The following is a 13,612-nucleotide window of genomic DNA, read 5'->3' as shown; positions in this document are numbered from 1 at the left end:
GGTTAAGGAATGGCTGAAAATGCATATCATTGATCTAAAATTGACCCTAGAAATAGAGAAAATAGAGACAAGTGTGAGTGGAGTTGCTGTGTGGGAGATAGAATGATGGTCAAAGATAAAAGTAAAAATAAAACATAATAAAAATAACATTTGAATGACACTAAGTGGCAGTGTTTTTACAACTAATGCCGGTTTGCCTGAGGCTGATGCCGTGCAGGTGTTTGTACACATGCATATACACACACTCATTCAAATAAACACATGCATGTACACACACATACATGTAATAGTGCCAGACATGCACACAAAGATATTCAGTTGGATTGCTGTTATGATTTTAGTTGTCCTTGATGTCCTTTGTTTTAAATGTATTATGTTTGATTATTTTCTTGCATTGTTGTTTGTTGTTTTCTTCTATCTTTTCTTTTTTTCTCTTTAGTTCATTCTCTTGGTTGTTGGTGCATTGGGGGGTTCTTGGGGGTGGGGAATGGAATTCATTGTATTTTAAATTTTTATTCTTGATGGGGACTGTGTGAGGGGTTCATGTTTTTTGGCCTGATGGTAGATCGGTTGTTGAGCGGCTTCACTGCAAGTATATTGAATGATATCGAATGATCAATAAATAAAAAATACATTTTTAAAATTGTATCTGCGCATTTCAGTAATAGCAGTTTTATAATTATATTCTAAGAAAGTAGGCTACATTTGTATCAGGTATACTACCTGTCAGATTGCTCTGCAAAACCCAAACGATCTGCATCAGGATCAGTTGCCATGACAATCTTGGCACTCTCTCTCTTAGCAAGGCGAAGGGAGAGCTCCTGCAACACCAAAATATCCAAACAACAATCATGGAGGCCACTTTATATTCACGGGAGTGAGATGCACACCAATGTAGAAAAAAAGATTTTATGCTTCAGAGATTTTATGCTTCCATAGTAACATTTCCTCACCAAAACATTCTCTAAATAGCATACTGTCTCCTACAAAATGCAGTGTTAAAAGCTTTTAGTACAACAAGAAATCTAGATGCTGTATGCTCCATGCGTGGACTCAAGTGACCCTGGTAAAATGAAAAGCAGAAGTCTGATACCTTGCATCCGTTGTCCTCTTTAGGGTTGTGAGAGGCAGTGACCATCACATCCGCTGCAACACCCAGCCTCTTCACAGCATATGGCTAGGATAAATCACAAAACAGGAAGGACTTGGGAACTGAATTCGTGTAATTCTAAGCCTAATCTGAAAGCTCTAAAGACTATGACTTTACCAGCTGTATAGCCATACAAGTACGTCCAGAGGTTTTTCCTGACGACACAATCTGGCCATTAAAAAAAACTCTGTGGGGACATATGTGGAGAAGAGAAACACAGGAATATCTTTACAAAGCATCCCAGCTGCAGTCAACCGGGAAAGTCTGTAAATTAATATTTTTTTTACTTTAACCGCCACCCCCAAGAAACAGATACAGACCAGAGCCCTATACTATGTACAGTACGTGGCTTGAGGCGTTAGCGAGGTAACTTTGGTCAACTGAGTTCAACTCGGTATAAACGGTACCACGAAAGTGGCTCTTTTTTTTTTGAATCCTTCAGAACGAACCTGCTCCCGTGCAGGCTAACTGATGACCAACTCCATCCCTCTCCCAAAGATTGCATCATCGCCTTCAATATTTAATCAATCAAATGTTGTGTGTTAAAAAAAAACATGTTAAAATACCTATCACATTACACATTTATGTACGACAGAATGCATTTGAAACGTCATGCACAATAAAATGTGTTCCTTAAATCAAATGATTGTATTGATAGTGGGGAAAAAGTACTCATGCATTGATAAGTAATAAAATAAAGACGGCACTTCAACATGCCTATTTCACAGCATAGCCTGCTGAATTTGATAACTGATTTTGGCACAAATGAAAAATGTGGCACTGACTCGCCCATGGATTGATGTTTCAGCATTGTTCCAATGAAAAGTTTGGTGTTCCACTAGCCACATGCATGCAGTTACAAGCCTGCTAGAGTTAGCGGCAGGTGGACGAGCAATATCTACCGTTGTAGTAAGGATGAAGCCTGAGCTGGAATTTGAAGCTAACGGAAAATCCCGAGTAGATCTAGCGTCACACATAATATTTTTCATAGAGAATTTACAAATTTTCAATCCAGATAAAAATAAATTGTGGGGGGGGGTTTCCCATTCAAACAGGACATGGAATTTAAAGGGGGGGGGGTTATTGAGTACTGTACTAGCATTGTGGTCACTGATCTAATGTGTGTGAAAAAAGCCAGAGTTAGTTACTTTAGGCCACTCATTCTAGAGCAGTCATAATTTTGTAAAGCGGCTGTACTATTGTTCCATTTCCATCATAATGCTATGGGCATTGAAACATGTTAGCCTATTCTATTGTTCCTACCTCTCTAACCTCTAGGCTACCTGCCACTCCAAACTCAAATTTCTTGTATTCTAAATCTCTAGCATTTGGTTCCCTGCTTGTCAACTGAGAAACAGCCTATACACGTCCTAAAAAAATAAATGTCCCGTTTTTATTTTGGCTCTCGAAATGTGTGTAGTTAAAAGTAGGCCAAGAATCTAATCAATGTCCTCACTCAGCCCATTTGTATTAACAACTATTTTTAACAACATCACACAACTTCAGGCAGGAATGTGACCTCTTTATACACTTTATCACAGAGTAAGCCAAAGCCACTATCAGCAATACGTGAGGAGTTATTTATTAGATAACTTAAAGGCCCACTGATATTTACAGCCAATTTTTTGATTAATTTATATGAATCAGACTTTCTAATATGTAGCCAGTTATACGTGTTCGCAAGTTGTGGTATGATCTGCGGAGGAGAAAGAAGAAAAAGGTAAAGTACCGTTCACTGTAGCAACCAATGGCTTCCAGCGCTCGCGTGTCATATCCAACCACTATGCCACGGCTACCAAAGTCTGGGAAAGACCTGGCCAGGTATTTGTACATACCCTGCAGTGAGGAGGAATGGAATGATGAGGCCATGTCTATAGCTTTTTTTAAATTATGTTTTCCCATTAACCTTCATGTTTTCACTTTGTATAGGAGGTAAGGAAAACTGGTAGGTGGGTGGGTTGTTAAACTGTGGGTGCTCTTCCCCTTGAGACAGTTTGTCACAATACCAGAAGTTTTCCTTCGATACCAGGTTTTGTATCACTGTACTCGATACCATCACGAGTCGATACCAAAACGATATTAGCCAAAGTCACAGAATGGCACTTGATCCTGTTAGGTTCTTATTGTTCAGAGTAAATAAGGAAGACTCTAGAGAAGCTTTAACCAAGTTTAATTCTGCCCACAGGGTCTGTACAGCTGTAATTCAGACAACCCAACATTTCTCCCATCACAGATATATCACACTTAAGACACTCCTTCTCTCCAATCCGTACATCGTATGAACCAGTAATGACATCATTCAGAAAGCAAGAGGGGTGCGACCCTTTTCACACACACAGACATTCAGGCAATAGATTGGCTGATGGAGCGACGTGACGAGACCCATTAAGTGAATTAAATGTTTTTAGTGGCAATCAGCCTATTTTGCGTTACGGCATATAATCACAAACAAAGTACTAGTGAATCGATGTTAGCTTCAGCTGTAAACTAGCAAGGGAAGTTAGCCTACAAAGCTGGAAGCTACCAGAAATGTATTGCATTGTAAAGTGGTCTAGCCTGTATGATCCGTTATTGATGTCACCTGTTAAATCCACGTCAGTCAGTGTAGATGAAGGGGAGGAGACAGGTTAAAGAAGAATTGTTAAGCCATGAGACAATGATTGTGCATGTGTGCCATTAAGAAGGTGAATGGGCAAGACATATTTACAGTTGAAGTCAGATGTTTACATACACTTAGGTTGGAGTCATTAAAACTTGTTTTTCAACCACTCCACAAACTTCTTGTTAACAAACTATAGTTTTGGCAAGTTGGTTAGGACATCTACTTTGTGCATGACACAAGTAATTTTTTCAACAATTGTTTACAGACAGATTATTTCACTGTATCACAATTCCAGTGGGTCAGAAGTTTACATTCAGTCAACTTAGTGTGCCTTTAAACAGCTTGGAAAATTCCAGAAATTATGTCATGGCTTTAGAAGCTTCTGGTAGGCTAATTGACATCATTTGTGTCAATTGGAGGTGTACCTGTGGATGTATTTCAAGGCCTACCTTCAAGCTCAGTGCCTCTTTGCTTGACATCAGCCAAGACCCCAGAAAACAAATTGTAGACCTCCACAAGTCTGGTTCATCCTTGGGCGCAATTTCCAAACACCTGAAGGTACCACGTTCATCTGTACAAACAATAGTACGCAAGTATAAACACAGTGGGACCACGCAGCTGTCATACCGCTCAGGAAAGAGACGCGTTCTGTCTCCTAGAGATGAACGTACTTTGGTGCGAAAAGTGAAAATCAATCCCAGAACAACAGCAAAGGACCTTGTGAATATGCTGGAGGAAACAGGTACAAAAGTATCTATATCTACAGTAAAACAAGCCCTACATCGACATAACCTGAAAGGCCGCTCAACAAGGAAGAAGCCGCTGCTCCAAAACCGCCGTAAAAAGCCAGACTACGGTTTGCAACTGCACATGGGACAAAGATCGTACTTTTTGGAGAAATGTCCGCTGGTCTGATGAAACAAAAATAGAACTGTTTGGCCATAATAAAGGGAAAAAAGGGGAGGCTTGCAAGCTGGAGAACACCATTCCAACAGTGAAGTACGGGGCTAGCAGCATCATGTTGTGGGGGTGCCCTGCTGCAGGAAGGACTGGTGCACTACACAAAATAGATGGCGTCATGAGGCAGGAAAATTATGTGGATATATTGAAGCAACATCTCAAAACATCAGTCAGGAAGTTAAAGCTTGGTCACAAATGGGTCTTCCAAATGGACAATGACCAAGCATACTTCCAAAGTTGTGGCAAAATGGCTTAAGGACAACAAAGTCAAGGAATTGGAGTGGCCATCACAAAGCCCTGACCTCAATCCTATAGAATATTTGTGGGCAGAACTGAAAAAGCGTGTGCGAGCAAGGAGGGCTACAAACCTGACTCAGTTACACCAGCTCTGTCAGGAGGAATGGGCCAAAATTCACCCACCTTATTGTGGGAAGCTTGTGGAAGGCTACCCGAAACATTTGTCCCAAGTTAAACAATTTAAAGGCAATGCTACCAAATACTAATTGAGTGCATGTAAACTTCTGACCCACTGGGAATGTGATGAAAGAAATAAAACCTAAAAGAAATCTCTCTCTCTACTATTATTCTGACATTTCACATTCTTAAAATAAAGTGGTGATCCTAACCGACCTAAGACAGGGAATTTTCACTAGGATTAAATGTCAGAAAATGTGAAAAACTGAGTTTAAATGCATTTGGCTAAGGTGTATGTAAATTTCATACTTCAACTGTAAAGCACCTTTAAACGGGGTATGGTAGTAGGTGCCAGGCACACCGATTTGTGACAAGAACTGCAACACTGCTGGGTTTTTCACACTCAAGTCTCTCGTAGGTATCAAGAATGATCCACCACCCAAAGGACATCCAGCCAACTTGACAACTGTGGGAAGCATTGGCCAACATCCACGTGGAACGCTTTCAACACCTTGTAGAGTCCATGCCCCAAGAAATTAAGTCTGTTCTGAGGGCAAAAGGGGATGCAACTCAATATTAACACGGTGTTGTACACTCAAAACATATATACATACTGAGTATACCAAACATTAGGAACACCTTGTTAATTTTGAGTTGCAACACCCGTCAGACAACGACCCTAAGCACACAGCCAAGACAACGCAGGAGTGGCTTCGGGACAAGTCTCTGAATGTCCTTGGGTGGCCAACTAGAGCCCAGACTTTAACATCTCTGGAGAGACGTGAAAATAGCTGTGCACCGACGCTCCCCATCCAACCAGACAGAGCTTGGGAGGATCTGCAGAGAATGAGAGAAACTCCCCAAATACAGATGTGCCAAGCTTGTAGCGTCATACCCAAGAAGATTTGAGGCTGTAATCATTGCCAAAGGCGCTTCAACAAAGTACTGAGTACAGGGTCTGAACACTTATTAAAAATGTGATATTCCATTTTTATACTTTTGCTAAAATTTCATTTTTTTCCTTTTCATTACAGGGTATTGTGTAGATTGAGGGGAAAAATGCAATTTAATCAATGTTAGAATAAGGCTGTAAACTAACAAAATGTTGAAAAAGTCAAGGGGTCTGAAAACATTCCGAATGCACTGTATAAACACAAGGTTGATGATTTACTGCCACCGAGGACCTCAGCTCTTCCAATTTTGTTGTTGTTGATCTGTAACCAGGAAGTCGCTCCGCTGTACACAATGTCATATAGCTGAGTGAGTCTATACCTTTCACATAACTTGCTCAGAGAAGGAAACTATTATTAACCTGTTTGGACTGGATGATTGTCATATCCTTAATGAGGGCAAAGCCTACGCCCATGGCTGCCCTCAGCCCTGCCGTCCCAAATGCCATCCTGCAGCACAGCCTAAGCCTCAGCTCCTACACTTGCCTATCCTGCAATAGGGCCTCTATCTGAGCTCTGGTCCATCGATTCTGAATGGGAAAAAACATCACAAATTAGCTACACATTCAGCACTCTCTTAATGGCATCGTTAACGTCATGTCAACACAGTTACACACAACTTAATTTAAGACTAACTTGCTTGCTGATTGAGTCAACTATACAATACCCACTGCTTCAGCATTATGGTTGAGCTACACTGGAACTGAACAAAATATAATCTTGTTTGATAAATAAGCATTTGTTGATACAAAATATTATATTAAATCTAGACATACAGTACCAGTCATAAGTTTGGAAACACCTCCTCCTTCCATTTTTTCTTTCTTTATTTTACTATTTTCTATATTGTAGAATAATAGTGAAGACATCAAAACTATCAAATAACACACATGGAATCATGTAGCAACCAAACGTTTTACTGGTGCTGTAGATCTGGGCTCTCACAGTTCCATGCTGCATCTGACAGTCCCGGTCAAGTTAAGGGGTCAGACAGATCCATTGCTTTTACACCCTTTCTCAACTAGGAAAGCAGTGTAAGTGTTTGGGGTGGAGTAGAGGCTGCATGAGCCAGGCTCTGTACTTTTTCGTTAGTAATAAGAAAAATAGGTACAATTGTAGCCTGGGTACCAGACTTGTTTGTGCTAATATTCCACCCCTTATCATATTTGGCATAATGACAAGGAGTGGAATGTTAGCAAACAGATCCTGCCCTCATTTACTTTTTAAAAAACTTTTTTTTACATTTGAGTAATTTATGCAGAGCAATATGGGTTTGGCAGATGTTCTTAACAAGTCAGCTTGGGATTCGAACCAGCAACCTTAAGGTTACTGCTCTAACGCTCTTAACCGCTAGGCTACCTGCCACGAATATGCAAGAAACACACACTGCAGGGATTTCAGAAAATCTCCGAGCAGAAGAACATAAGGATTTTGCACCTGACAACTCAAGTCAGTGCACTTTCCATAAAAAGTGTTAGCTATGATAATGACACTGACCGGTGACTCACTGATCTTATCCACTGGTAAATAGCCTCCAAGCAAGTCGCACGTCCCCAGTTGCATGGCAATTTAGGTCCAGTTCACCATAGCAGGATATTGTGCAGCAAAACATCAAGCTAGCTAGCTACGTAGATAAAGTTAACCAACGTTAGTTTACACAACTAGCAGGCTAGCAATAGGCCAGGCAGGGCAGAACGTCCCTAGTTATCGGTCTTGACGTCTGTTTGCTTTGGCTACCGAAACAGATAGAGCTAGCTACATATCTAAAATATAATCATCAGCCAAGATAAGAAATGTATTATCTAACAAACCGTTAGAAAATTATCTAACAAACCAAAGGACGCTACCTAGCTTGACTCGCTAGAGTGATGGTGTTGTTGATGACCCCATGCCATCTTATCTGCAGTGGTCATCTGGCTGTGGTAATCACCCTTGAAAAACAGTAAACTAGGTAGTTATAATTAGTTACCTAGCGTAGCAACATAATGGCCACTTGTCCCATCTTGGCACTCAAGTTGTCTTTATTAATGTTAAACTAGTTAGTTCGCTACCTTACTTAGTCCTTGTTTAGTAGACTGGGGTTCGGTTACCACAGCCACAAATTCAACATTGGCTATATCGTAAAAATTAGTGAAATCAAACTTAGCTTTTTGGTCTTAAATTAAGGTTAGGCATGAGGTTAGCAGTGTGATTAAGGTTCGTTTTAAAATCTATTACATTTGAGAAATAGTCGGGGTTTAGCCATCAGCGTGACTGTGGTAACTAGTGACGACCAACTAGTAGCCTTCAGTCGCGCGGCTACATTATTATTATTTTTATTTTTTTACCTTTACTAAACTAGGCAAGTCAGTTAACAAATTCGTATTTACAATGACGCCTACACCAGACGACGCTGGGCTAACTGAGCGCAGCCCTATGGGGCCTCCAATCACTGCCGGTAGTGACGCCTCTAGCACGGAGACGCAGTGCCTTAGACTGCTGCGCCACTCGGGAGCCACATTTACCCCACCATAACATGAACAGCAGGCGTACGCCCTCATAGCACAATCTGGGAAACAGTTTCTTAGCTGACAGGTGAGACAGAGAGAGAACAACATTTTATGATTGTGAAAATATACATGTTAAATTTACCAAGCAGTGTTTATTCATTATTAGAATATTCTCCATTATGCAGTGTGCATTCAAACTGATCACTGAAAGTTTCCAGCAGTAGTGGGATGGATTCTTCAATAGAGACATCTCTTCCCAGTTCTTGACTAAGGGATGTGACACCTTTCCCTACAATCCCACAAGGCACAATGTTTTCAAACCAGCCCATATCTGTGTTGCAGTTCAGTGCCAAGCCATGAGATGTTATGTATCTCCCACAATGGATTCCTGAAAGAGGGCACATTTTTACTATAATATCAATGACATATTGTAGCTTTGTTGTTGTAAACATTGCAAAAATTGGGTCATCTTTAATTTAGAAGGTTAACCTACCTATGGCACATATCTTGTTGGATCCAACCCAGACCCCAGTGTTTGGGGAGGTGGATGCTTTTATCCCATACTTTCTGCAAAGGTTGATGACAGTCCCCTCCAGCTCACACACGTACCATCGCACGCTTTTCTTGAAGCAGCCCAAGTTGAGTATTGGGTAGCACACCAACTGCCCTGGACCATGGAAAGTTATGAGTCCGCCACGGTTGCTACGAAAGAATTCAGCACCAAGGAGTTTGAGTCTTTGCTCCTCTTCGAATGGGTATAGTGCCTGTCTGATTCCTATGGTGTAGACTGGCGGGTGTTCACATAGTAGCAGAGCATTGTGCAATTTGTCTTTAGAATCCAGATGTCTCCTAACATAGAGTTGCTGTACCTGTAATGCACGCCCATAGGAAATACGACCCAACTGGATCACTTCAACTGCTGCTTTTGAAGGGTACATTTTCGATGATAATTGAGTGTAAACTCCTTATTCGAGGTTTTCAGAAGACAGACAATGCCAAGTTTCTATTGTGAAGGACATAACGTACAGTAACATTGACCATCCATCTCGCCACTCACAACGAACGTTGTATCCTTTGACTGTGTCTGATAATGCCTGGTTCCATGATGCAGATTATCCAGTGTCGAGAACTTGTAGATGGGGGCAGAGACGTTGAACGTCACTGGTCGACTATTGTTAAATTTACATCATTTGCAGTCTGTTTGAAATGACTGAACAATGGCGACATAATCGACAGTGTGCATACTTGACATCCATGCCATGGGCGCAGCCATATTAGATTCGTTATTTATTCTTTAATAGTGGTTCAACCAGCTGAGTGGTGCGTTATCGCCACCAACTGGACGGGGTTGTAACCGCAAGGCTTTCTGATATGAGGCACAGAGTGTTACGTTACTGCCCTCTAGCGTTTTAGTGTTCGAACAACATCAGAGACTAAATATTTATGTGGCCCCCTCTGATCACTTTGAAAATGCATACTTCCTTGCTCCTTTCCCTAAGGTAAAATCTGGTAGGCTTATAGTGGATTTGTGAAAGTTAATGCAACCCCTTGCTTTCACCCATCTGTCCTGTTAGATCCAGGATATCAACTCATCCAAGATGGCGTAGCAGTAAAGGCGTCCTGTCGTGTCGTGTCCCTTGTATATATCGTTTTTTTTTCGTTTTTACATATTTTTCTTCGCATATCTTTTAACTTTTTTTGCTAAACCTCAGCTTCTAAATACTCTCCTGCAACCCGCCTCACCCAATGTAGCTATTTTTCCTAAAGTATTTATATTTACTTCGGATCCGGACGCCCTCAACTGAAGCTAGCCAGCTAACTACCAGCTATGCTAGCGGTCTTCAGCTAACCTTAAGCTCGGAAAGCTCTCGCCAGTTCGAACAACGCGACTCTAACCAGAGCATAACGGACCTATTTTTTTTTTAATCCACGGATTCCCACCGCAAACGGAGCATTTTTCAGCTGGATCTTCACAACTAGCTATCTAGCTAAACCGCAACCCCGGATGATTACTCCTGGCTAGCGTTTCCACCCACTTAGCTTGAAGCTAGCCCAGCCAGAGCCCCTGTGCTACCACCGTAGCATACTCCTGGGCTACAATACCCGGACCCACGACCGGTCTATCGATGTCACTGCATGAAGAGGAATAAACAGACCCACCCCATCGCAACGTCCCCCAAAGGCTAACTCTCTAGCCCTTGCTATCTCCTTGCTTGCTAACTCGGCCTGCTAACTGCTAGCTTGTTTAGCCCCGGCCTACTAACTGTTAGCTTGTTAGCACAGGCCTGCTAACCGTCTGAATCGCCGAGTCCCAAACACTCACTGGACCCATATTTACTTTCTATCTCTTTTCGATTTTTAATTTGTTTATACCTTCCGGTAACCTGCCTCACCCAATGTGATACGGAATCGCTATTATTTTTAATTTTTAGAACACAATCAAGAACCTCCAGAAGCTAACCAGCTAACTAGCTACAAGCTATTTAGTCATTGTTGTTGTTTTTTTTTACCTGGATAACACTCGCCAGTCCAGCTTCCCTGCACCATCCACCGCTGCCCCCTGGACACTGATCACTTGGCTACATAGCTGATGCACGCTGGACTGTCCATTAATCATGGTACTCCATTCTGCTTGTTTATGTTTTATCTGTCGGCCCCGTTGCCTAGTCAACGCCATTTTACCTGCTGTTGTTGTGCTAGCTGATTAGCTGTTATTGTCTCACCTACTGTTTTAGCTAGCTCTCCCAATTCAACACCTGTGATTACTGTATGCCTTGCTGTATGTCTCTCTCAAATGTCAATATGCCTTGTATACTGTTGTTCAGGTTAGTTATCATTGTTTTAGTTCACAATGGAGCCCCCAGTTCCACTCTTCATACCCCTGATACCTCCTTTGTCCCACCTCCCACACATGCGGTGACCTCACCCATTACAACCAGCATGTCCAGAGATACAACCTCTCTCATCATCACCCAGTGCCTGGGTTTACCTCCGCTGTACCTGCACCCCACCATACCCCTGTCTGCGCATTATGCCCTGAATATATTCTACCATGCCCAGAAACCTGCTCCTCTTATTCTCTGTCCCCAACGCTCTAGGCGACCAGTTTTGATAGCCTTTAGCCGCCCCCTCATACTACTCCTTCTCTGTTCCGCGGGTGATGTGGAGGTAAACCCAGGCCCTGCATGTCCCCAGGCACCCTCATTTGTTGACTTCTGTGATCGAAAAAGCCTTGGTTTCATGCATGTCAACATCAGAAGCCTCCTCCCTAAGTTTGTTTTACTCACTGCTTTAGCACACTCTGCTAACCCTGATGTCCTTGCCGTGTCTGAATCCTGGCTCAGGAAGGCCACCAAAAATTCTGAGATTTCCATACCCAACTATAACATCTTCCGTCAAGATAGAACTGCCAAAGGGGGAGGAGTTGCAGTCTACTGCAGAGAGAGCCTGCAAAGTAATGTCATACTTTCCAGGTCCATACCCAAACAGTTCGAACTACTAATTTTGAAAATTACTCTCTCCAGAAATAAGTCTCTCACTGTTGCCGCCTGCTACCGACCCCCCTCAGCTCCCAGCTGTGCCCTGGACACCATTTGTGAATTGATCGCCCCCCATCTAGCTTCAGAGTTTGTTCTGTTAGGTGACCTAAACTGGGATATGCTTAACACCCCGGCAGTTCTACAATCTAAGCTAGATGCCCTCAATCTCACACAAATCATCAAGGAACCCACCAGGTACAACCCTAACTCTGTAAACAAGGGCACCCTCATAGACGTCATCCTGACCAACTGGCACTCCAAATACACCTCCGCTGTCTTCAACCAGGATCTCAGCGATCACTGCCTCATTTCCTGTATCAGCTACGGAGCCGCAGTCAAACGACCACCCCTCATCACTGTCAAACGCTCCCTAAAACACTTCTGTGAGCAGGCCTTTCTAATCGACCTGGCCCGGGTATCGTGGAAGGACATTGACCTCATCCCGTCAGTTGAGGATGCCTGGTCATTCTTTAAAAGTAACTTCCTCACCATTTTAGATAAGCATGCTCCGTTCAAAAAATGCAGAAATAAGAACAGATACAGCCCTTGGTTCACTCCAGACCTGACTGCCCTCGACCAGCACAAAAACATCCTGTGGCGGACTGCAATAGCATCGAATAGTCCCCGCGATATGCAACTGTTCAGGGAAGTCAGGAACCAATACACTCAGTCAGCTAAGGCCAGCTTCTTCAGGCAGAAGTTTGCATCCTGTAGCTCCAACTCCAAAAAGTTCTGGGACACTGTGAAGTCCATGGAGAACAAGAGCACCTCCTCCCAGCTGCCCACTGCACTGAGGCTAGGTAACACGGTCACCACCGATAAATCTATGATTATCGAAAACTTCAACAAGCATTTCTCAACGGCTGGCCATGCCTTCCGCCTGGCTACTCCAACCTCGGCCAACAGCTCCGCCCCCCCCCCCCCCCCCCCGCAGCTACTCGCCCAAGCCTCTCCAGGTTCTCCTTTACCCAAATCCAGATAGCAGATGTTCTGAAAGAGCTGCAAAACCTGGACCCGTACAAATCAGCTGGGCTTGACAATCTGGACCCTCTATTCCTGAAACTATCCGCCGCCATTGTCGCAACCCCTATTACCAGCCTGTTCAACCTCTCTTTCATATCGTCTGAGATCCCCAAGGATTGGAAAGCTGCCGCAGTCATCCCCCTCTTCAAAGGGGGAGACACCCTGGACCCAAACTGTTACAGACCTATATCCATCCTGCCCTGCCTATCTAAGGTCTTCGAAAGCCAAGTCAACAAACAGGTCACTGACCATCTCGAATCCCACCGTACCTTCTCCGCTGTGCAATCCGGTTTCCGAGCCGGTCACGGGTGCACCTCAGCCACACTCAAGGTACTAAACGATATCATAACCGCCATCGATAAAAGACAGTACTGTGCAGCCGTCTTCATCGACCTTGCCAAGGCTTTCGACTCTGTCAATCACCATATTCTTATCGGCAGACTCAGTATCCTCGGTTTTTCGGATGACTGCCTTGCCTGGTTCAC

The 13,612-nt window shown here is 43.0% G+C and overlaps 1 protein-coding gene across 3 annotated transcripts; it reads right to left on the bottom strand.

Moving 5' to 3' along the window:
• Window positions 1–444: 444 nt before the first annotated feature.
• On the bottom strand, window positions 445–9,953 carry lipt2 (lipoyl(octanoyl) transferase 2). Of its 3 annotated transcripts, XR_004203060.1 has the most exons (5): window positions 9,059–9,953; window positions 8,708–8,953; window positions 6,439–6,606; window positions 1,094–1,177; window positions 445–821 (listed from the first exon to the last, which is right to left on the bottom strand). XR_004203060.1 is itself a non-coding variant. In XM_020503902.2 (3 exons), the coding sequence occupies exons 1-2, from the start codon at window positions 9,501–9,503 to the stop codon at window positions 8,718–8,720; spliced, it is 681 nt and encodes a 226-aa protein (XP_020359491.1). In that variant the 5' UTR covers window positions 9,504–9,953; the 3' UTR covers window positions 5,336–6,606; window positions 8,708–8,717. The 3 variants fall into 3 exon arrangements, 2 of the variants coding, with proteins under 2 accessions (XP_020359491.1, XP_020359492.1); XM_020503902.2 differs by lacking the exons at window positions 445–821; window positions 1,094–1,177 and having other exon boundaries at window positions 5,336–6,606; XM_020503903.2 differs by lacking the exons at window positions 445–821; window positions 1,094–1,177; window positions 6,439–6,606 and having other exon boundaries at window positions 8,698–8,953.
• Between the last annotated feature and the right edge of the window lie 3,659 nt (window positions 9,954–13,612).

This window comes from Oncorhynchus kisutch, linkage group LG15 (assembly GCF_002021735.2).
Source record: "Oncorhynchus kisutch isolate 150728-3 linkage group LG15, Okis_V2, whole genome shotgun sequence".
Classification (NCBI taxonomy): Eukaryota; Metazoa; Chordata; class Actinopteri; order Salmoniformes; family Salmonidae; genus Oncorhynchus; species Oncorhynchus kisutch.
The sequence above is the reverse complement of the archived record's forward strand: the minus strand, read 5'-3'. Positions and strand labels throughout refer to the sequence as shown.